Below are 24,506 nucleotides of genomic sequence, written 5' to 3' on the forward strand. Positions count from 1 at the left end.
GCTGTATTGGAGGCTCGATAGGCCGCCCCATAGGGCAGACAACCCACCGCGTAGGTACATGGTTCCAATTCGGCGTTCTAGGCTTCTATATTGTTCTCCCTTTAGTTGGTGCGGTTTCCAGTCTACCCATAGATTCCTATTGGTCGGATGCATGTGCTCGGCACTGTCATAGCCGGTCTGCTAGGGGCCGATCACACCGATTACATTCCCACATGGATATCTGCATGTGTACCATCTAATGTTCCGTTCCGTTCCTGTACATATGTCTTTCTGTAAGTAATCGCCAACCTGGGCAATTGCTCTGTTGACGATGTCTTCATTATTCGATGCATTTACGATTTCAATTCATGACGAACTTACCGTATCCATGATCCATAAAAGGTAGCAAATTTTCGACGACGTCACCTTAAAAAGTTAAAGATCGACAACATTTATTCGTCTGCCTAAAGAATAAAGAATCTCGAGATAACTGCATCAGAATAATTGCATCAGATACCTTAGGTATGTACAGACGTAGGTTAGGTTCTTCACTCCAACAACGGAGCGGCAACTTCGATAATACATATCCTCCTTAAACCTGCCAAGACAATAAAGCAAAAGAAGTCGAGACCAAAAGATGCAAGATGCAAGATATGTTGTCCCATCCACCTCGTTAGTTAGCCTGTAGCCCTTCCGCACGTGTATCCAATCAGGGCTTCATGAAGGAATGCTATTCATATGTCGGTGAGAGTATAACAGGATAGAAGGTCTGATGATCATGGAACCATGTGCCTTGAGTAGCTCAAATTACATAGCAGTTCGTCTCCGTAATGGTTTCTCTCGAGAGTCGGCAACGATGTACGAATTCGGCTATCATTTATTTTCATGTTCTCTGTCCGCACCGAGGTTCGATTACATACCTAGGTTAGGCACCTAGATACCATATATATTCCTAGGTTAAACAACTCTTTCGGATAGTTATTACTCATGTGCTACCTAGGTAGTTGTCAACTAGGATTTTCAACGCTTCCCGCGAACTAAGAAAAAGAGGCTACTTCCATTCTAACTTGCCGAGGCCGAACTTCAAGTATTACAAACCCGCGAAACACAAAACCCTCCCGAGTACTCTTACAGTGTTCTAGGTAACCTAAGACAATGACGACATGCCGTGATTTCTGAATAGCATTCTGCCTTTGTACGATGGATATTGATATCAAGGATCGTCCAACTATCATGACTTATGATACATAACGTGACTGCGCCCCAGGTTTATCCCATCTTGGAACTACATTCGCATTCGCTTTTGCGATAGGTAGTAACCAAGGTACCAAGTTAGGAAGATGTACATAGAAACATCAGATGCACGCGCTTCAAGCCGTTATGCCTCGTGCATGTTTCCGATTCTATCAATACATGCATGGAACAGCCACTACCAAAGCCACGAAGGCCAGACAACAACCTTAAATGGGTGGGCGATCAAGAGAGGTGAGCTAGGCTAATCACATTGGGCGGTATCCATTTCTCGTTTAGGATAAAGGCTTGTGTCTACTATGTAAGCCAAGGTAATAATGACTATTTGTGTCGTCTCATCGTCAGCAGATGATTCCTTCATAATTTCCATGTCTTTTAGAGTGTTCGTATTCGTATAAGATAAGAAATATTACTTGGATAATCGCACGATTATCCAAGATAAGGCACGTGCACAATTAATTAGTAAGGTTCTCATGGACAATACGTACTAGCCACACCTGGGCTTAAGTCGTTGTGGCTCGGGAATTCCAACCTTCCATTTTTAGCCCCTGCCCCATTCTCTTATTCGACGCCGGTCATCGAGATACCTACCCAAAGGTACCTAAGGAGGTACATAGAAACAACAACCCTTGGCCATCTTTACTTTTCAATCATGCCCTCTCTCGATTCTATAAATCCTATTAGATCGTTAGTTGGCTCGTTTATCGCCTGGAAATCACTACTCCTATTTATTGTTATCGGGAGTAGCGTCGGTCCAGCTTACGACACCTCGAGTACTCTACTATCCCCTGAGATAACTTCATCCCACGAACTTCCATTTGACTTAGCTACAAAGCTAACAAGATGGGACTCTATTTACTTCATACAGGCCTCTCGTCGAGGTTATCTGTTTGAGCAGGAATGGGCATTTGGCACTGGGTTTCCAACTGTCATCTTTTATCTTAGTCAAGGTCCTTAATCCTATTTCTTATGTGATGCTGTCTGCTGCACCCGTTCTATATTCTGACTCGCGTCAATAGGACTTTCTAGCTTAGGAATTCAGACCTATCAATCCCTCGAGCCACTTATCGGGATATTGGTAGCTCACACATCCCACCTGCTCTCCGTGCTTGCCTTGTATCAGCTCGGACTCGTTGTCCTAGGAAATCAGCGGTCGTCATTTATCGCGGCGCTACTGCATATCCTGTCTCCAGCTGGGCTTTTTTTGTCAGCTCCATATAACGAGAGTACCTTTGCTTTTCTATCTTTTACCGGATATCTCTTCTTTGCGAAGGGTTTACTTGGGCCGAAACGGACTTTTGCCCACGATGTAAGCTTGGTCGCTTCAGGTATGTGGTTTGGCTTCGCCACCACATTTCGTAGCAACGGCCTATTCAATGGGATCCCATTCGCAATTGCACTGGCCCATGAACTCACTATGCCACCCACTTTATCTAGTATCCGACGACGATTTGCCCTACTCTTAGGAGGTATGGCGATAGCAGTTAGCTTTGTGATTCCGCAACTTATTGCATTTCAAATCTTCTGCTCCGTTCCTTCCGGTACCAAGTTAAGATCTTGGTGCACGAGCATGTTTCCTAGCATTTATTCATTCGTTCAAGCGCACTATTGGTTAGTAGAAGGTTGCTCCCTATGTTGACGACGCTAACGCCGAGGATAGGAACGTTGGCTTTCTCCGCTACTGGACTCCATCAAATATACCCCTTTTCTTACTCGCTGCGCCAATGATTTACATTCTCATAACCTCAAGTCAAGAACTCATTAGACGGCCTCTGAGTATCGCATCTAAGGAATCCATTCCCGGTGACCACTCTCATCTAACAGTACTAGTCCGTTCCATGGCCTTCTCCCAGCTCATCTTAGCTGCTTTATCCATCACAAACTATCATGTCCAAATTATTACGAGGATCTCATCGGGATATCCACTCTGGTACTGGTGGCTGGCAGGGCTTATCACTGAGAAAAAAACTTCAACATTTGGGACAAACGTCGTGAGATTTATGATCATGTACGCCGCTATTCAGGGAGCCCTCTTTGCCTCCTTCCTTCCTCCAGCCTAATGTGCATCACGTACTGCCGCATACTCTGTTGATGAACTCCAGGTTCCAACTTACATAGTCGTCATTTCTCCTTTATCGTAGTATATAGGACAAATTAGAAAGCATAGCATCATTATATCATAGCTACTCTATAACCAGTGCCGTCGAAGAGATGGCAGTTGTTCATACCAATTTTCGCGATCCGTAGCCTCTAGGGGAGTCTACCTAGTTGATGATCACAATACAAACATGTAACCACAAGGCAAGAAAATTGTTTCGTAGGAGGCACGGTCTCTCCCGTTTTGAGGATAGGTGCTTTTGCAAGAGGCTATTGCAAAGGGGTGCTTTCTTCCTCAACACTACGATAAACGTACCTAAGATATTATCCTCTTACAGTATTCCAAAGGAATTTGAATCTCTAATGGCAAGCACCGCCTTCTATTTACGACGCGACTAGTTGGGTCACCACGTTACTGACACCTTGCCGTCAAAACAAGACAAGAACCTCTTCTTCCTTTACACATCTCTAGGTAGGATACGGTATCATCTAAATCACCTAACAGATCTCCAAATTAGGTAGATACTCTTCTCCGGCGATCTAGGAAAGGAAATTGCTTATATTTTACCTATTCATGCCACACCAACGCAGGACTCACGATCTTTTGACGTGTCTAGGAAAGTGCGCCGATAACGAAAACGCATTCTGCACCTCCTGCCCAAATGTCACTCCTCAATCATATATAACGCAAGGGTTCCGCTTCAAAACGCACCTTCTATTATTCTTTTTCTTGACAACACCCTTCTAAATATTCGATTACCAAGGACCAGTACCTCTACAAACTACCTAGGTACACACTCACTCTTAACCCATACCTACATACTACGTATCACCAACAGTATCTTATATCATATCCCATCTACTTAGATGTATATTGCCTGATCTTTAAAGGAGATATTTAATGATTCTTCTTCTACAATATCCACCACATCATCTCTAATCCAAGAAAGCACTCAATAACCATGGCGCATCCTGAGCACCCTCGTTCCTCTCCAACCCGTGCACGCGATATTCGCAATACCGGAAACACCAGCATGGAATCAATGCTTGCGCCGGATGTCCAGGACTGGCTTCAACTTACTGGCTGGCACGAGATTGACTACCGTGAGAAGAAACTGGCAGATTACCGAAACACCGATGCTGGAGAGGAGAAGCATGACACAAGCAAGGCCAAACTAGCTACTGATGTTATCAAGAAGGACCTTGACTCTGTTCTTGCCAATATGCCTCAAGATTCGTCACCTGCGCGGGCACGTCCCACTGAGCCTGAAAGTTTGAAGGATAGCGTTGAAGTGCATCGTGGCAGGGGTAGCAGGGACCTTGTTGTTCCCACGACCCATACCCGTTCAGTGTCACCCCTTCGTTTCCACCATCATGAACATGAAAAATACCGCGTTCGTGGTTACTCACGAGTCTACTATAATGAATACGATCGGCCCTTGACACCTCGCGGGTCGCCTCTACGTTATATTGTCCGGCCAAGCGGCCGTCCTGCACACACTGCTGAGAGAATCGAGAACTATGACAGCCCAAACAGGGAGCGAGTAGACGATCAACGAGATTTGACCCGCGAGATGATGCACTTACGCTATCCTAAGCAACTCATTCTTGAGGGCAAAGGTGGTAGGTCTTACCCCAAATATCTAAAGGATATGTGCTGCCTCTTCATGATAGGTTACTAATAGTTGCTGCGGTTTGTAGAAGTCTGCTTCTTTGTGATGAGATCGTACAGTTGGTCTCATGTCTACGACTCGATGGTAACTTGTATCCCTGCACGCATACCGACGATTCAGAAGAAATAACAATTTAACAGGAGGATGGTCTATGGGCTACCCAGCGTCCCAATGCGGAAATTCTAAGCAAGGTCTTTGCCAGCGGCAAGACTGTGGTCCTCTTCTTCGCCGTTAACAAGTCCCATGGCTTTCAAGGTTATGTCAGTATTCTTACTCCCTAAATTTACATCCCCTTGTTCTGCGTTGACTAACTGACCCTACGTCTTTAATGTAGGCCCTCATGAAGTCACTTCCCTCTGCGGATGTTCGCCCTATGTGGTGGTACGGAGTCAAGTGGAGCATCTCGGAGCCGTTCAAAGTTGAGTGGATTAATACGATGCATGTCGACAGTAAACACGTATTGCATATCTCAAACCGTCTCAACGAAGACCTTCCGGTTACGCGAGCCCGTAACGGTCAAGAGATCGACGAAAATGCCGGCCGACAGATGGTTTGCATCCTCGAGTCCCGTGGCGTAGAGGAGTACAAGCGAGCCAGACGAATTGGTTCTCTTTCTAAGCAATAAGCTTATGGCTCTAATTTCGCACAAGTGACGCCCTCAGCAGACTTTCGATCTTATTTCGCTACTTAAGTGGTCCTATGCGACTGGATTCTTTACCTTTGCTGTACTAAAACGAGAAGACGGGAACCAGTGTCTTTTAACCTTTGACATCGCGATGCTTACCTCTTCACCTTGATATACGACAAGGAGTTTACTCGACTCTGCGGCACTGCCGGGTATTGATGATTTATGCGGAATGACTTTCTTGCTATCATAGATCTTCTCTTTTATCATATGAACTCCTATGAGATTTCTTCAGACTATGGCTTCTGGGAATGGCCTACGCGACAAGACATCGGAATATTACGCGTGATGTCTCTTGATACTAAACGTCTATAGACATGGAACCCCAATTTGGTAGGCAATTAGGGAAGATCTGGAGGATCACCATCATACACGGATGATAGATCGCATCATAGTAATCGGAGATTTTCTCACATTCTATCGGAAACTACTGATATAAGGCTTTGGCATACGTGCCACTTACATACTAGTAATCTGGACCATCGTAGAGACCACCACGGAACTGGCTAGGGTGATGATACTAGGTACCGAGGCATTCGCTTCTACTACATACAGTCCATTAATCAATATTCTTAGTAACGCAGTAAATTAACGGGTATGTGCTCCCGAAAGAATGCTACTAACTACCTAGTCATCATGTATTTTTAGCTACGATGTGTATCACTTAGCGCATACCTGCTAAAAGAGATGCTAAAGGAGATTAACGAACCTCCCCGGTTCTAGACTTGACAGAATCACGGGGCTAATCAACTAGCAAACATAAACCCTTTCGGCCGGTTGCCGGCATTGTGTCGGAAAAGCTCTACAACCTAGGTACTCTTTCTCGAACACCGTCAATGCTTTACTGATATCATGGAGATATCAGATATAGGCACAAGGAATGATCAAGATGATAGGAATGATCAAGATGATAGGAATGATCAAGATGATAGGAATGATCAAGATGATAGGAATGATCAAGATGATAGGAAGCTGTGTAAGTGGCTTGGCGGCTCAACTAGGATATATCACTTTTGCGCCAACATCGTCATGTGTAGAACAACAACTACTAAAGATGTGCGGAGAAAAACTTGAGTACCGAGGATGAAAGGAGAAAAAAAGAACTTTCATACACTAACCACTGCCTGCGAGTCATGCTTGGTTAGGTACACTAATAATCCTTCTGCATGCGTCCTGTAGCTCTACATCTAAAATCCTAGGCGTTGAATACAACCAACAGACTCTCGTATCAAGTCGAGGAGAGCTATTTGTTTTTGCTAGTTGGTAGCGACGGCGTCGTCGGACACTATCCTATATCGGTAAGCCCGGGTGGTCGCCGCAAAGGGCTATGTGTCTTGTCGTTTGCACGAATTAAGTAATTGATTAGGTACTGAGGAATTCTCGGGTTCGTTCGTCAGTTGGGGCTTCGTCGGTTTCCTGCAGAATTCTCGCCATGCTTTTCCCCCCTCTTCTTGGAATCTTCCAAGGTTCCACAGATTATATCAACGTTGAGGCAAGCATGGCAATATACGCCGTGTCATCTCTGGCACTGCGGCCTCAGGTTGAGACATCTGCAGTGGCTAGCTGCAGGTATTAATCTATAACCTAATTGTCTTGGTCGATGCGAGAGACCGTGTGACGAAAACGAGGATGCCATGTGCGAGACGTCCGCGGGCTGAGATTAGTTCTATCATCTCATGATCCATCCTATGTATGCGTTAACTCCCCCAAGCATTTCTGGACTCTATGTAGTAACCTGGCCGAAGACCGACAAGCCACCATTTAAAGCATACTATATAATATGTAAGGGCCACTTTATGGGTACTCGGACTTCGATTCTATTTGCCGACGATTGGGTTGATGTTGGTGTTAGATCTTTCTCACCAGCTCTCTTGCAAGGTTACCGTTGTCTGAGACAGCAAGGGTTGAGGCTGATGAGGCTGGTGAGGCTAGATTCCATATTAAAAGGGTTTAAATATGACCCTGGTTGTTTGTAGGATGGATTCGTTAACGAAAAATTAATGTATTCTGTACATATGTAACCTAGTAAAGACTTGAGTCCCACCCACACTTGCAAAAGAAAATATAATAGTCACTAATAAAAAAATGGCGGATCGTTCGAGCTATGCTGTTGAGCGTGTTTGTATTCCGTAATAATGTTTTCTCTAACTACCATTAACGCCGACTTCCATGAACCTTGCCGTTTGTCTAATTTAGCGGTAGATAGCCGTTTTTTAATAAATCGACTCTAACTCAGGGAGCTAAAATTCTACTCCAGTTATTGTTGTTTACATACACCGGTTTACACTACGAAGCACCAAAACAATTTTGAAACTTTTCCCTGATACTTGCTTGCCCTGAGCCTTTTTATTGTTTTGATCGTCGTGGGACGTTTAATTATGTAGACATTCTCCACGTTGCATTCTATGCAGCTTAGCACAACCGTACCTTACATATAATTGTGGTCTAGATGCAATACGAAGCTCCGCAGAAAAGAAACTTGCTGCTTTGTAACAGGGGCTGAAGGCAGGGGTCCACGAAACCCCTTGCTCCCCCCCCTCTTTCATAAACCGGCCGTGGCTTGAAGGGCTGGGCTACCTACATACAATGCGAGGTGGCCCGGCTTCTCCGGTGGGTCGATCGCGCATGACGGCTCATTTGACTTTTTGCAACCTATCTGCATGCCACCTGGGGCTGGCTACTTTTGATTTGGTGTTAGCTCAACGTAGGTAGTCTTCTTTCGTGCCATCGTGTAGGTGGCTTGAAGAGATGTATCTGTGGTATCTGCGGTATCTGTATTGTATGTATATGCACACGTGTGAGTGGGTAAGGGGGACAACCTAGCTCCTTGACCCATCTAACCACACAGACTCTAGTGTACATAGCTAATAAAGGGAACATATAGCTATAATAAAATAAGCTATAATTACTGTTCCTGGGAATATGGTATTAATGAGTTCGAGGTAACATTAGGATACATGCATATGCAAGTGTACCTACATACATACCCTCCGTTCGCATATGCAGATGTACAAATGTGCCAATAAATAGGTTGCAATACGTCGTGAATTGCCTACTGTATGGAGAAATACGTCTCTTGGATTCTCCAATTTTAATATCCAGGGGAAAAAAGTGTCCGTGTCGTGACAGGACCATCGTTCCAGTCCCTTTTTGTTCCTGTTTCTCCCCTTCTTACTTATGACACTCCATTTTCTTCACGCACGTATGGAGTTGTGTCTACGAAGCTGAAGTAGGGATTGGAAGAGGGTCTCTTATGTTTTGGGAGAAGAAGCCGACGGGAGAAAAGCGATCATCACGATCCTTCATACCAAATTTTTTTGGGGGGGTTCATGCGGGACACTTAATCATTCGAAGCTGTTTGACGAACATACAAGTTAAATCGTGGTCTTGTATCTTCGCTAATCCGGTAATTAACTTGTCGACTTCGTATCACGATTCCTTCTCGATATATACGCGCCACTGGGCTATGCTGAGCATTGCATAGTCGGAGTTTTTACTTGTAGGATATGAGAGGAAGTTGATTTGATATGCCGACTGAAGCATACCTGAATCTGACGCCCTGATCGACCGCCGACACTGCGACCGTTCGATAATAGGCACGGAATTAGTCCCTTCGTTTCAGTTCGCGGTAACAATCCGATTGTCTTGGCATCTGAAGTTTGTAGCATATGTCTATTTCCTTGGAGACATTGTCGTGGGAAAGACAAGAGGTGGGAGATAGAGAGACTTGGTGTTTAGCACTTGATTCTTTGATCCTGTCGCTCTAGGCACGAACAACGAGGTTCATTTCGAGGCTTGAATTATTTAGCCCTGTTATTATCGGCCTATCGCCTGTGTGGTAGATTATTCCTCGAAAATGGGTCATAGATCTAAATTTACGTTCCCCATGCCGGGACGCTCAGCGAAGAAGACACCCGCCGCGGCGGTCTCGAACCCGCTCTCGAAAGCAGAAAGGATTTTGGGAACTGGCGGACAGAAGCTTGGTTCTCCTACCGGAACGAGGGATCCTGGCCGATTGTGGGAAACAGAATCGGCCGGCGGCATCAGTATATCGATATCTGAGAGTAGCGCTAGTCAATCTGGTGTCCTGGACGAAGAAGAGGATGGATACGACAGATCGAATTATGGTAGAGCTCTGTGGGAGGATGAATCGGAGGCGCTCCCACGGCGGTTGCGTGGTACTAATGGCCTGTTTAGCAAGGGGTTAAAGCCCAAGACATCAGCCGTCACCCTTGGTTCGCGTAGCCGGGATACTTTGACAGACGACACCAGTGCTCACCGGCCCCAAACGAGTTCTACTATTAATTCATATTACGAATCGGACAAGATGCCGCTCTCAATATCGCAGCAGACATCAAATTCGGCGATGGCCAAGGGACTCCCGACGAAAGCTCACGCACTATTGGATATCGACGGGGCACTCTATGGCAAGGGGCAGCAGCCAAAGAAGAAGCCATCTAAGTTAGATTTCTCAAAACTAAGATTAAGGACTCGCAAGGAACATCATGCGGATTCCAATGGAGTTGGGCCCGTCTTAGGAAATAACTATGTGATGAAGTCCCCATCTGTCATGTCACACACGTCGCATTCTGTAGTCTCGCTGGCGCGATCGCCTCCGAGTCCCGGGGGGAGTGAACTGACCCCGAGGCCGGCCCCAATCAACCAATCTCAACCCCCGGAAGTATCGACACGAACAGGCCGCTCGAAAGTAGTAAGCAATGCTAGCACATTGCATCAGCTCTACGACCATTATGAGCAAATGTCATTTCGGCATGCTGGAGCGTTGAAAGAGGAGGACGAAGAAGAAGAGGAGGAGGTGGGTGATAAGGGTCAGTTGCACCAGGAACGCCTCCTACCTCGGACGTACGAACCAACAGTCTCAGACATGTCCCGTGAAGATATGGTCACGCCGCTACCGCATTCATCGCTTAGGGACCCGAACTCTAGATGGAATCACAGCCGAAACACCTCACAAGCAAGTAAGGTCACGGCTATGAGAGCCGAGACACCGAGTACTATACAGATACGCCCATCGTCGAGGAATGAATATGCTGCGAGTGTATCAAGTCGCCATACACGGACCTCAAAAGCTACACCGTCAATAATGAGCACTATGGATTCCGATAGGCAGCAGCAGAGCGTCTTATCGCTCACGGATTCGGAATCTGACGAAGAGGAGACATCATATTCTGGACCGGGTTCGTCTCTGCGATCTTACGACAATAGCTTTCGTGACGATTCTAGCATCGCTTCGAGCCAGCGACAACGGAGCACATCACGGCTTTCTATCAGTAGCCACTCGACTAATCACAAAGGAGCGTCATACGCGCAACTCAACGACTACCTCACCATTCCCCATGCCTCTCCGAAAACCAAGAGCACCCGATCACCGTCAACTAATACCCTCCACTCCACTAATTCATCTTTGAGCACGGCGACTCGAGTCTCTTTACCTATCCATCACCAAGATCCTCAACCTCAATCTCAACCTCAACCTCAACCCCAAGATGCTCGCGGATCTGTTTCGACAGTAAACACCCTAGGCTCTATTTTGTCTCCGACCTACAGTACCCACACCCATTATAGTGTACAGGAAGCGAGAGCAATCGCCTTCATCCCGTATGTTTCTACGGCAGAAGCCGCATCATCAGTTTCGGTGGACCAAATACCGATCAGTTTAAATCACGCGCTCTCGCGGCAAGGAAGACAGTGTGGGTCGCAAAATTCTCACACTTCAGACCAGCCAACACCTCCACTGTCGCCAACTAGCGTGGAGTTCTATAAGAAATCGCCGGAATCTTCACGGCGAGAATCTACTGTAGGTAAAGCGAGCGAATCGCAGAATGGACGGATGATGGCGGTAACGAAACAAGAAGAGATGCTTCTTGCTGCGCTGCGGAAGAAGAGGGCTAGGATGCGGGAGAATATAATCGCCGAGCTTGAGGAGGGTAGGAGTAGTCCCGGAGGTGCTAGCCTCGAGAGCGTTGAAGATATTGAGCAATTAGCATCGGCGCATTTAAAAGATGCCGAGAGACAGGCGACTAAAGAAGTCAGGGAGGCTCGTGCCAGGGCAAAACAGGCTAATAATGTCCCAATCAGATCGTCGTCACTCGCTGGGCGAGCTGGTCGAAGTTCTAGTAGCGGGCACGGTCGAGTGCGTAATCATTCTAATGGACCGCGCCGCATGGAGGCATCGCCATCGGCTAGTTATAGAGAGCCGGTAGATAGAGCCCCTTCCCGAATCAGAGCCTCTCCCGGGCCCGAGTCTCGACCAACCGGCAAATCTCGTCACGAGCGGGTGCTTCTCTACCTAGATCGACCGATTGATAGTATCGATGTGATCGACGAGGCGGAACCGAGCCCGGATTTGAGCGAGTTTATGGAGGAGGACTTGGAATTCCCACCCGGCGAGCATCGAAGCAGGATTCGATCGAAACGCGGCAGTAGCCCGTACGGATCACCCCACCACGGCCGGCCACGACCCGACTCGAGTCCGATGAGCCCGAGGGATATCCCGATTAAGAACCTACCGAGGGGTAGTCCCTCAATCAATGAGGACATTGATGCTGATGATATAGACTTTGACGACTTCCCAATGGTGGGCGGCCGACCCAAGCTTTCTACCCTCAAGTCGGTGCCGGAGAAGGGCGTTCCCAGACCGGACAGTCTTGTTTCCCCCGCAGACGGATCCTTACCATCGTCTACCCTTAGCCATAAGAAGGGGAAGAAGAGTACTGTGAGACTGAGCGCCGTGGGCCAAATTAATTCACCAGTACCTTGGTGGGGAGACGACGACTGAAGATGAGTATAATTCACTCATTGCCAAGGACTGTATCGGCAACGATCATTACTCTCACCTCGTCCCGAGTTATCGAGCTGGCATAACAGCTTACGTCAAGATTTTCTTATGTTTTCGAAATATGCATGCACGTAAATGGTTGTTTGTTTGGCGCTTGGTTTTATTTTTATTTATCACGGCTGTTAGGCGAGTGAGTTCGGATGGGAAATCACATGGGGTTCGTATCGAATATACTGGGAGCTCGGCATCACTGCTTACGACTAATACACCACACCTACCTACCTACCTACCTACTATTACTATCTTGTCTCCTTCATCTCAACAAAATTCGGAACAATGCGATATCATCGGAGGGCGCGACGGTCAAAGATCTAATTTTTTCGAAATCTGTTTTGTCGTTTCTAACTAGTTGGATGTTAAAGTTAAAAGACGGGCTCTGCGGCACGGTCTGGGCTTCAATGGTTACCAGGGATAATCATATTATAAGGGAAAAGAGAAGAGAGAATCCGGCTTAATTGGTTGGTTGCTTTCTTGCATCAGTGTACTACCACGGGAAGAGCTATATGTAATATTAGGGATCGAGTGGGTGACGGAAGGACTGCGGACGATTTTATGTGCAACTAGGCGATGCGTGTTTGTTTGGTTTATGTACGTATTGGTGGTGGTGGTGGTGGTGGTGTGTGTGTTATGGTGCATGAACATTTGAGGAGCCCTTACGATTCGAATTCATCGCGATGTTCACGAAAGGGTATCATCATATTCCTCTTGTTGGCCATTTCTCGTTCTCGAGGACACATAAGACGAAGCCATAGAAAGGAAAGAAAATGTATAAATATAAATCTGAACTTGCTATACATATATGTGTGTGTGTTTGTGTGTGTGGATGTGTATGTGTGGATGTAACTTTGATCATCCAAAATTTATTGGCTGGCGGAGTGATTCTTAAGGAGGGGTCATAAGCGGCATTAAACCGTTTGAAAATCACAAGGAAATGTACTATAGCCAGTTTGGCCGAGGTATGTTTTTACAAATATTTCATCGCAACCTGTTCACACGCTAATACCTTTCAGTGGTCTAAGGCGGTGGTTTTAAGTCTGATTTAAAAGATCTTGAACACCATTATCGAGAGATGCGCAGGTTCGAACCCTGCAGCTGGCAACTTCATTTTTGTAAAATTTTCATTTATTCCTCAGGGGGTTTCCCCTTACTTGCTCGTCTCTATTGCATCCTGTTTATTTCATTTTTCCTTTTTTTGCCCAAGCTCCCCTATCTGGGTGGTTTGAGTTTAGTATCTATCAAGTACTTTATTTCACGGCAAATTCCAGCGACCTGGAATAGTAGGTAGGTAAATCATTCTAGGTTACAACATTGCGATGATCTAACAGTGCCTCTATCAACCACGTTGAAGACATCGATTGGCATTCACTTGAGCTGTGGATCCGTAAAAGATCCAAGCCCCGCGATCCACGATCTGACCTAATAAAATACCCGCAAATCGAAGCTATCCGGTTCTTCTCCAAGGGGGTGGGAATATGTAATAGTATGACTTGCAGTTGGGACTGGACTGTTAAGACCTATCCCGTTAGATACCTATGTAGGTGGTACCTAGGCTACTAATTCTCTCGCATTTCTGGATTTTAGTGATGCAGGTAGAACAAGAAATATATTAGTTTCTGTCCTGTTCACCCCGCATCCATCCTTTTAGCGCCGTCTTTTTGCTCACAGGAGCTTGCTAACCTAGGTAGGTAGGTAGTCATGACGGTACTCATAGTCAAGCCTTCTAGAGCGGAAGTGAAAGCTATCCGCTAGATACTCTAGACTGGCATAGATGATCGAAGGATTATACAATGATATCATGGGATCGATGACTTGTTACCGATGAAATAAATAGTAAGTAGATGTTGAACCTAGATAATTACCTAGGCACCCAACCGCTTACCATCTAAAGCCTTCGGATATAATGTAAAGACCTTGACAAGCAACAGTACTGACGTTAATATATCAATAAATAAAAAAGTCAACCGCTTTCACTGGTAGCGGTGTGCCAAACGATTTGAAACATGTGTTGTTCGAAGTGACTGGATGAGATCAAGAGCCTGGAGCTCTTTTTGGATATCCCCCCGCGAAAATTAGATCGCTCCGTGACGATCACGGAGGCCGAAAAAAGTCAAGGCGCAACCAACTTAATAACAAGCTGAACGGACTGAACCATACATGAGTAATATACGTGTCATCGGAACAATACTGACTTCAATTAAATAGCCCCGAATATGAAGACTAGTGTACGGCGGAGTTCGGGGAACTTAAATGGCTGCTAACTATTCCTCCGTGGGAAAACCTTCGAATCAAGATATTATCGGCATTATCATTTGCTACGGCTTGAACCGTCCACATGTGGTTGGTTCGGTATCCAGGTACGTAACACGATACATCAAGGCTAGAACAGGATCTGGCGGTATTCCACAATTATTGCGACCTATTTTAGTATCTATTATTTGCAGAATCGTGGTGGTACGCCCACGCTGTAGTGTCCAGGCACAGCATAGCTCGAGCCTTGATGATCCTTACGTATTGGGGGAAAACTCCAGCGCCTTTGATATCATCAATCAATGCCAACTTATGTATGGTCCGGCCCTAAATAAGCAGTACCTATATCATATATCCTATATCTAGGTACCCGTAGCTATGACAGCACATATGTAGTTCTCCGGCCTTTTGCTAAACAAGAACTTCTGCAAACCCTTTTGTCCCCCTTCTGCCTTTTCATATTTACTTTTCCAACCCAATCTAAATACAGCTTCTAAAGTTGACTGCCGTATGTCAAGTTGTCTAAGTTAACTTGACCCCCGTTGACACCTAGTGTCGCAGACTCTTTGCTTGCTACACTAAGTGGTGTCACATTCAGGGGTTGAGAAGAGCTTAATAGGTCTGGTCCCATTTTGGGAGTGACCTGGATGTGGGTGGTTGAAGCGCGTCCGCCCAAATCGGAAATACCTTCAATGACTTTGCATCTTTTTTAATTTATTTAACGAGACGCGACGCATTGGATATTGTCTTCAGTCCAAATTTTTCTTAAAAAATTTTTGTATTAACGACAACCGACACGCGATTCCGAATTTCCACTATTATTGCGCCAATTTTAGAAGAGGAAAAGATTTTCGCATAGAGCTTTTTGAGACATCAATCCGCTAATTCAGCCATTATTTAAACAAAAGCTTCGACCAGTTAGGAGGAGCTTAGAAAGAAAGGGAAGAGAAAACACGAGCGAACGAGGCTTTCGCCAACTTGGCCAAACTGCGGTCGTAACTTATCAACCATCATGGCTCTCCTCGATGGTGCCCCGCAACCCGCGGGAGGGCCTCTCCTCCTCGGCGTGCCCATGAAGCAGCTTTCTCTCATTACGGTATGTGCTGGAGCGGTTGGAAGATGCACCATCTAGCGATAGCACACTATGGCTAACATGTCACTGCTCTTAGGTGACTTTCCAAAACTCGGTGCTGATCATTCTCATGCACTACTCCCGAATGATGCCTCCGAGCGGCGATCACCGATATTTCACGTCAACAGCTGTGTTCTTGACCGAAGTGATAAAGTTAGCGATTTCTTTGACCTTCGCTATATACGAAATTTCGAGGAACCTTGCGCCCTCGACGCCTGCGACTGTTATATTCGAGCAGATATTCAACTCGGTTTTTTCAGGTGATGGTTGGAAGGTAGCTATCGCAGCGACGCTATACACGCTGCAGAACATGTTACAATATGTCGCAGTAGGCAACCTTGATCCTGTTCATTTCCAGATTCTGTACCAACTCCGGATTCTAACGACTGCGATATTTACTGTGACGATGCTGGGCCGGTCCGTGACCGTGAAGCGTTGGGTTTCCCTCATTATTCTCACCATGGGCGTTTCGGTCGTGTGCATCCCATCCTCGAACTCGAAAGATAGCTCGTTCATGATCCACGACATGACGGATCACTTCTTTCCTCGTTCGGTACATGAGCTAGGCCAAGTAGCGAACGGAATGGGCGACGTAGCGAGGGAGCTCACGAAGCGTGGCATGGAAACCATAGCCGAGGTTGGCCAGGCTCTTGCGAAACGGTCTGCGACATACGAGGGAATCGAGGAAGATCAAAACACAGCGCCCGTAATGAACTACTCGATCGGACTGTCGGCTGTATTTGCTGTAGCGGTGATTTCCGGCCTGACGGGGGTCTACTTCGAGAAGGTCCTTAAGGACACAGAAAATCCTGCTTCTGTCTGGACTCGCAACATACAGCTGTCGTTCTATTCGCTATTTCCAGCGCTGCTGGGCATCGTGTTTAAGGACGGCGAAGAGATTGCGAAGCATGGTTTATTTGATGGGTACAACTGGATTGTGTGGGCATTGATCATCCTCCAGGCGTTCGGCGGCGTGCTCACCTCGCTTTGCATCAATTACGCCGACAACATTGCCATGAACTTTGCTACGAGTATTAGCATTGTTATAGGCTTCTTATTTAGTGTATGGTTCTTCAAAGTCCATGTTACACTAACGGTATGTTTTACATCACTCGGTAATCTCTATTTCATGAGAAGCGGCTCGCTAATTGCTATTCTTAGTTCCTCATTGGTACTGTTATGGTACTCGTCTCGACCTTCCTCTACACAGGTCCTGATCGGAAGCGCGGCCGGCCGCCACCGATCAACATTGTCAACTTTGAGAAGACGACTATCGACCCGATGAATACGCCAAGGTACACGGACGACAAGCTTAGCGTTCCCAATCCTCTTGAGAACATGAAGGGGATGGGTCTCTCAACCTCGCGCCCTTCTTCACCGCTGCGATTCCACAATCGTGTATCATCATCTCAAGGGAAGAACCGAGATGAATGAGCGTATATGAATTATAGACTACCTAGGCAAAGGAGGAATACGGAGTAGCGGCCTCTGAAAGTATGAGAAGGTTCTGCTCAAGATAAGTGCCGAGCCGAAGTTAGAACAAGGCTCCCTTCCCGTACACAGGGAGCTATTAGACGCATTACAGGATATTGATCAATCTTGATAATTGCACAAATCCAATTGAATTGGAAATTGTAATAATGGTACCGTGTGCTTTGGAAACATGTGAGCAAGATCGAAGTAGGTTACGAAGGTTAGGGTTATGAACAATAGGGGGTAATAAGGAAAAGAACGAATTTTGTGCATATGTACTACATACCTGGTAAATATTCTTCTTGGCCCATTTCTGCTTTCAATTGTAACCATGTTGATGCTCCATGAAGGTGTCTAACCCCTATCCGAAGAGTCACGTGACATCGAGGCTTCTCCTTTAATTTATAGTCGGAAGGAGCAGACAAGATGTTAGTCATAACATGTTCACCCCTATTTGAACTCGCGGTAGCTGCCACCCTTAAGCAGAATTAAATAATCATGTTTTAGGATGCCTATGCACTTGCGTTCTATATACTTCCATGTAGGTGCTTTCCTCCCTTCTTCAACTTCAAATCTCTTCATCACGATTGATCTTCTTCGGGATCTCTAAGTGCGTTTTTATTCTCGCGAATAACGGTCGGCATGTCGACGCCTGGCCAACACCAGCCGTTGTCTTTGTATCGCTAGAAGTTCTTGTGGTTTTATTTATTATCTCCGTATCTTTGAACATTTATCAAATCTACGAGAAGCGTCATTTTCCTACAATCAACGCCATGTCTAACGGAACAGAGCCGGGTGAAGGTAGCCATAACTATCGCCTCCCGTACACTTCAGCGCATGATAGGCATATACAGAACATCATTGATCATACCACTACTCTTTTCCCGGACCACAACTATCAATTTCCACGATTTCAGCTTCCTAGTAGCACTAATGAAAACGATATAGAACCTGATGGAGACCAGGACTTAGATGATTTTGGTAAGTTAGCAAGCTAATACAACTTAGATATTCAGAAATACTAGATGTTCCTAATAATGTATAGATCGCACTCTACTCGGTCAACCGCATAGACATGCCAATTTTCATCAGTCGGAACATCGTGATCAACGCATATCACTACCCCTTACCAATATCCCTAATCAAGCAAGACGTGTTATAGGAGATGCAAGCCATCATTTTAGGGCGTTCGCGACGTGTGATCCAAATTTCCAACCGTTATCAAGTATTACAACTCATATAGAGAAAGTCAAGCCGAGTCCAAGCTCCCAGTCAATATTTGAGCGTGGTGGTAGATCGGGCAGAATAGGAGAATTGCAGCCTGGAGCGCAAATGATGACGCCTCCTTTCTATACCGGTTAGTCATAAGTCATGTTTGGTTGTTTATAGCATGCTAACCGTAGATGAAAGCTCCAAACTCAAATGCAGCGTTTGAAAGCTCGCTCACTAGCAGCTCCCCTATAATTATTGGCGGATCTAGCCCTTCTATGCGCCTTAGCCTTAAACAAAAGGCTAAAGTAGCTGATAGTCCTCTTATATCTCATAGAAGAGCAAGTCGGTTAGAATTAAACCTCAATCATGCTCCGGATGAGCCGCCTGCAGTGAATTCTACTCGCCTAATCGACCCAAGGCAGGCACTGCCCGACAAGTTCCGGGCTGTTTTTCCTTACGAGCTCTTCAACGTTGTCCAATCTAGATGTTTCCCACTTGTATACGGCACAAACGATAATGTTGTCGTCTCAGCTCCGACGGGGTCTGGCAAGACAGCTGTTTTGGAAATGGCTATCTGCAAGCTTGTAATGAGCCCAGGTAGTGAGAATTACAAAATCGTCTATCAAGCGCCAACCAAGTCCTTATGCTCGGAGCGAGCGAAAGACTGGCAAACCAAATTTAGTCATATGAATCTAGGATGTATCGAACTTACCGGCGATACTTCTCAAACAAAGGCAAGCCGAGTAGGCAGTGCATCAATTATTGTTACTACTCCTGAGAAGTGGGATTCTATAACCAGAAAGTGGTCAGATCACCGGAAACTACTTGGGATGGTCCGTCTAGTCCTAATTGACGAAGTACATATCCTGAAAGATGTTCGCGGCGCCACATTAGAAGCTGTTGTTTCTCGTATGAAAACTATTGGGGCAAATATCCGATTTATTGCTTTAAGTGCTACCGTCCCAAACATTGGAGACATCGCGAAGTGGCTTGGACGGGACCATTCGAATCAACATGACGCAGCCCGGACTGAGGCATTTGGTGAGGAACTACGGCCAGTCAAACTACAGCGATATGTTTACGGATACGAGGGTTGCTTGAATGATTTTTCATTCGAAAAGTCTCTCGACGGGAAGCTGGCCATGCTACTTGCGAAGCATTCAGAGAAGAAGCCGATCATGATATTCTGCTTTACCCGAAAGTCGTGCGAGCTAACAGCTCGGAAGCTAGCTGAATGGTGGTCAGCCTGCAGCGTGGAAGACCGAGCTTGGCCAGCACCGACAAGACGAATCTCAGTGACAAGCGCGGAGCTCCAGGAGATTGCACGATATGGTGTGGCTTTCCACCACGCAGGTCTCGACACACAGGATAGATTAGCGGTAGCACAGAACTTCCTCGATGGCCAGATTCATGTTATCTGTTGCACATCGACCTTAGCAGTTGGAGTGAACCTTCCTTGTCACACCGTGGTTCTAAAGGGGACAGTTGCGTACTCCGACAACAAACTTCAAGAATATTCAAACCTGGAGGTTATGCAAATGCTTGGTCGTGCTGGCCGACCACAATTTGACGATAGCGCTGTGGCCATTATTATGACTCGGATAGCAAACGTTGATCGATATAAAAGCATGATATCTGGGGACGAGACTTTAGAAAGCACGCTTCATCGGAACCTGGTCGAACATCTCAACTCCGAAATCAGCTTGGGCACGATCCAAGACGTCCAGACTGCGAAGAAATGGATTGGAGGAACATTCCTCAGTGTACGAGTACGTCAATCTCCATCGCTCTATCACCTTGAAGATGTCCGCAATGCGGAAGACGCCGACAAGAGAATGGAAGAATGGTGCGAGCGTGATCTCAAGCTGCTACAGCAAAATGGGCTAGTTACTGGGCAAGCGCCATTTAGGTGTACGGAATATGGACACGCTATGTCAAGGTACATGGTTAACTTCGAGACTATGAAGGAGCTCCTATCAATTCCTCGGGGTGCCGCACTTCAAGAGACAGTAGGTTTGAAATCTTCAATCTTCAATCTTCAACGCCTAGAGGCGAACCGCTGACCAAGTTCTATAGCTCGCTACACTTTGCAAGGCTATAGAGTTCAAAGACATCCGATTCAAGCCTGATGAGCGCGCTGTATTCAGAGATCTGAATAAGTCTCCTTTCATCCTCTATCCAATCAAGGAGGCTTTGACGCAGACCTGGCATAAAATATTCGTCATGATTCAGGTCCACCTTAGGGGTGTGGAGCTGCCAAACGAAAAGGGGATCGGCCTTCTCAAGCAAAGAATTGCAATGGACAAAGTTGCTATATTCGATCGAATGAATCGCCTAGTGCGCTGCTTTGTAGATTGTCGCGCATTTGATAGAGATGGGCTAGGTACAAAGATCGGCCTTGAACTTGCCCGTGCCCTCGCTGCAAACTCGTGGGAGAATAAACCATCGCAGCTTTCTCAAATCCCAGGGTCTGGCCCTGTAATGGTTCGGAAATGGGTCAGTCATGGAGTCCATACAGTACTAGGACTCGCTGACAGGGACTTCGGCGAGATCGAGCGTATTTCAAGCAGGAACCCTCCGTACGGGGTGAGGCTGTTGAAGACTCTGGAAAACTTTCCCCGCCTGGCCATGGGAGCTAATCTCATCACTGGCACTACGCACCCGTCACAACTAGAACATGATGTGACAGTAACAGTGAAAGTTAACCTTCGTTATTGCAATGCAAAGGGTGTACCGAAATGGAACGATAAAATACCAGCGGTAACATTCATGGCTTCGACAACAGATGGCAACCTTGCGTACCTTTGGCGAGGAAGCCTGTATAAGATCAACAAGGCTACCGGCCTAGATCTGAGATTCCCTGTGGCGATTAGCGGTTCAGATCAAAGGATATCTTGTTACTTCAGCTGCGAAGAGATTGTTGGAACCCAAGTCACCAAAACACTAGAGCCTGATATACCTGAATCAGCATTCAAAAATAAGAAGGGCAAACCGATACAGCGTCAGACAGCCACCATAGAATCTTCGGAGGATGATATGGACTATGGAGACTTTCCCGATGAAGACATGTTGAATGCTGCTTTGACCTCAATGGACCAGAATAGCGAGGTAGAGTTACAAGATTTCTCGGGTCCGCTGGACGACACTGAAGATTTCCCACTTATCGACAATATACTACCCCGAGAAAAGGATCATCTAGTCTCCGAACCTGCTAAGATGGAAAACGGAAGATGGATGTGTAACCACCCTTGCCGTAACGGCCGCCCGACCGGCACGGGAAAGCCTTGCAATCACAGATGCTGCCACGAGGGGGTGGATAAACCTAGGCCGCCACCACGAGATAAGAAGGACAAAGGTGCTGCGGGAGATAAGACAGACTCTGCCAAAGTCCCAGAAAAGCATTCAGAAGTCTTCCAAGCCAACAAGAATGTCAATACCGACAGAACCAACGGGAAACGATTAGTAGAACCTATGTCTGCTACTATTTCTGAGTCTTATGTGGGAGCTAAGCAAACGGCTGACACAAGCTTCCCGAAAACAGGTACTCTATCTAACACAAAGAGAAAGCGCTCAGCAAAAGATGGTAAAGGGATGAGACCTACTAAGAAAAAAAGCAAGGCTATGGATCACAGCGTAAACATGGATGTATCGGATATTGAATGCATCGACCTTTCTACAATTCGGAGCAATTATGAGACTAATTGCTTGCCTCTGGATTTATCATTCCCCTACGAGATGGATCAAAAAGCTGTCAGTTCACTCTCAACCATGAACACTTCGAAAACCCGCTCCACGCTTGTTCCGTCTCAAGAACCCTTTGATAAGATAATAGAGGCTTCTGATAAAGCGAATGCGGCCTGGAGTGAAAGCGAAGATCATATGCAGTATGATAGCGACATTTATAGCGACATTTTTGATGCTGAATTTCCTGATCTTCAAAAGATTAGCACATCTAAGAAGTTGAAAAATGACGAAAAAACTCCAACATTGAAGAGAGATGAAACTCTATATCCTGGCAACGTTCAAGTCCTGAAAGAAAGCATAGATCATGGTTAGGAATCGAATCTTAGCTTTACTACAGTTGATGAGTTGCAGAAAGCGTCCGAACGCCTCGATTTGCCTTCGGTTAATTCTTCTAGCTATGATACACACCTGCAATTGAACCCGACAGCATTAGACCAAAGTAGGGCCATCAATGCTTCCTCAATTCAAGAGGTGGGCGATCGCTCACCCCTTTTCTTTGACTCGGACTCCTTTCAAGAATGCGAGAATGCGGAGCCCTCCCGAGAGTTTAGTGCAGGAGAACCTGCTTGGTTGTCAGAATTCGACTCTGAGCTTGTGGACAGCCTCCGGGGCTGTGTAAACTTTGTGGATTAGATGTTAAACGGGAGGGATCGTTGCTGTCAATTACGGATGGATTTATTCGTCTACGAGCTGATCACTGATTCTTATAACGGCTAACCCAGGGAAATCGGGTTTATGTGTTGAAGAATCTGTTACAACAGAAACTTGCACCGGCTATTTTGCTAAGATATGATCGATGTGCCAATATAATATATGTAAAGCTTCCAGCTCAAACGCATTTTCCCCAAGTGCAGTTGGGGTCCGCGATGATTTGTTTGTGCGTTATCAGGTAGGTTAGGTAGGTACCTAGCTACCCAACCCTAGGACGGCGGGCGATAGGCGGAAACACGCATATCCCATAGGTCGATACCCAGCGCATCTTTCTCTAATCCGGGACCGGGGAAACCGTTTGCGAAGGTACTTGGATATCTGAGCTCCTCCTCTATTCCTCGTACGCAACCTTGACTTTTCCACCATCCGTTTACAGCCCTACTCCCGCCAGCCTCAAGCCCTCCTAGTTCCTAACAATAGCCTGCATGTGTGTCTTCAGTACGAAGTGGGTGTCTCACTTAAGCAAGCAGAAGAATGGGAGGGTTCATTATACCACAGTGACCCGGTTGCCCTGGTGTATTTTTACCACTGAACAAACTAAGACTTGGGAAACTCGTCTCGAGGAGTACTATAAGCGGAGAGCAGTATTGATAGGAGCTGAGATGGATGCCGATCAGCTATTGCTTCGCTACCAGGAGAAGATGCGTATTGGCACCGAGCTTCACGACTTCATGAGCTGATCTCGTGAGCTGCGCGATATGATCTACAAGTATATTCTCAATAAGGGCTCGGTTTTCTTACCGAACTACCTAGAAAGAGGAACATCAGGTATTCCAGGCACTAAGCACGCTGTCTATAATTTCGCGACCGGTAGTAGTTTCTATGGGCACTACTTACGGTATCGGGACCCCCAGGTAAACTGATGCTTCGAGAACAGATCCATGATACGTCCCATTGGGTTGATAAGTGGTGTAAGCAGAAAGCACTATCCTCCAAGAATTGCGGAGGCTAATTCTGGACCGATTAGAACCGAGTTTCGAAGAGTGCTACTGTCCGTTGGGGTGTTGTCGATTAGTTGATGAAGTGCTAGAGCGGTTCTGTTTTTACGAGCCACCCAAGGCCATCGATGTGATAGGGTGGTATGATGAGAATGAAAGAGAGAGGATTAAGGAGGGGATTAAGGAGGGTCTAGATGAACTCGTCAAAAAGAATGTGAACTCAGATGTTCGATTTGTTGGAAAGTTGATTAAGCAGCTCATATTGGAATACTAAGCCAGTTGGCTTCCGCTTTGAGTCTTAGGTAGTAGATGTGCAGGTGTGTCTCGGTTGAATTATACGGGTTGCTATTATATACGTGGACTAGATAATCGGAATGAAAATGCTTAATTAAACTCGATTCAATAATGTTCCCTACTTGGAAAACCGATGCAACAATTTAGGTAACCTAGACTCTTATTACAAATTCAAAGAGTGTTTGTTTCGCCACCTAGGATAATCCCTACC

At 46.1% G+C, this 24,506-nt stretch overlaps 6 protein-coding genes across 6 annotated transcripts; all 6 read left to right on the forward strand.

Moving 5' to 3' along the window:
- Nucleotides 1-1,561: 1,561 nt before the first annotated feature.
- On the forward strand, nucleotides 1,562-3,424 carry F4813DRAFT_375308 (glycosyltransferase family 76 protein). Its single transcript, XM_049245003.1, has 3 exons — nucleotides 1,562-2,180; nucleotides 2,250-2,841; nucleotides 2,891-3,424. The coding sequence occupies exons 1-3, from the start codon at nucleotides 1,883-1,885 to the stop codon at nucleotides 3,288-3,290; spliced, it is 1,290 nt and encodes a 429-aa protein (XP_049095249.1). The 5' UTR covers nucleotides 1,562-1,882; the 3' UTR covers nucleotides 3,291-3,424.
- Nucleotides 3,425-4,289: 865 nt separating this feature from the next.
- F4813DRAFT_393859 (YTH-domain-containing protein) lies at nucleotides 4,290-5,625 on the forward strand (the record flags this gene model as incomplete). The annotated part of the gene is made up of 4 exons (XM_049247485.1): nucleotides 4,290-4,950; nucleotides 5,029-5,084; nucleotides 5,141-5,260; nucleotides 5,335-5,625. The coding sequence occupies 4 exons, from the start codon at nucleotides 4,290-4,292 to the stop codon at nucleotides 5,623-5,625; spliced, it is 1,128 nt and encodes a 375-aa protein (XP_049095250.1).
- Nucleotides 5,626-9,355: 3,730 nt separating this feature from the next.
- F4813DRAFT_275335 (uncharacterized protein) lies at nucleotides 9,356-12,584 on the forward strand. The gene has a single exon (XM_049240433.1). It carries the CDS (start codon nucleotides 9,542-9,544, stop codon nucleotides 12,482-12,484), a length of 2,943 nt encoding a protein of 980 aa, XP_049095251.1. The 5' UTR covers nucleotides 9,356-9,541; the 3' UTR covers nucleotides 12,485-12,584.
- Nucleotides 12,585-15,803: 3,219 nt separating this feature from the next.
- F4813DRAFT_383394 (nucleotide-sugar transporter) lies at nucleotides 15,804-17,357 on the forward strand (the record flags this gene model as incomplete). The annotated part of the gene is made up of 3 exons (XM_049245936.1): nucleotides 15,804-15,887; nucleotides 15,961-17,019; nucleotides 17,085-17,357. The coding sequence occupies 3 exons, from the start codon at nucleotides 15,804-15,806 to the stop codon at nucleotides 17,355-17,357; spliced, it is 1,416 nt and encodes a 471-aa protein (XP_049095252.1).
- Nucleotides 17,358-17,845: 488 nt separating this feature from the next.
- On the forward strand, nucleotides 17,846-23,164 carry F4813DRAFT_400216 (P-loop containing nucleoside triphosphate hydrolase protein). The gene is made up of 5 exons (XM_049248244.1): nucleotides 17,846-17,937; nucleotides 18,008-18,377; nucleotides 18,442-18,753; nucleotides 18,807-20,617; nucleotides 20,685-23,164. The coding sequence occupies exons 1-5, from the start codon at nucleotides 17,905-17,907 to the stop codon at nucleotides 22,662-22,664; spliced, it is 4,506 nt and encodes a 1,501-aa protein (XP_049095253.1). The 5' UTR covers nucleotides 17,846-17,904; the 3' UTR covers nucleotides 22,665-23,164.
- F4813DRAFT_375321 (uncharacterized protein) lies at nucleotides 23,135-24,381 on the forward strand. The gene is made up of 2 exons (XM_049245004.1): nucleotides 23,135-23,974; nucleotides 24,031-24,381. The coding sequence occupies exon 1, from the start codon at nucleotides 23,489-23,491 to the stop codon at nucleotides 23,741-23,743; it is 255 nt and encodes an 84-aa protein (XP_049095254.1). The 5' UTR covers nucleotides 23,135-23,488; the 3' UTR covers nucleotides 23,744-23,974; nucleotides 24,031-24,381.
- Nucleotides 24,382-24,506: the final 125 nt, after the last annotated feature.

This window comes from Daldinia decipiens, assembly GCF_022478715.1.
Source record: "Daldinia decipiens strain CBS 113046 unplaced genomic scaffold F4813scaffold_50, whole genome shotgun sequence".
Classification (NCBI taxonomy): domain Eukaryota; kingdom Fungi; phylum Ascomycota; class Sordariomycetes; order Xylariales; family Hypoxylaceae; genus Daldinia; species Daldinia decipiens.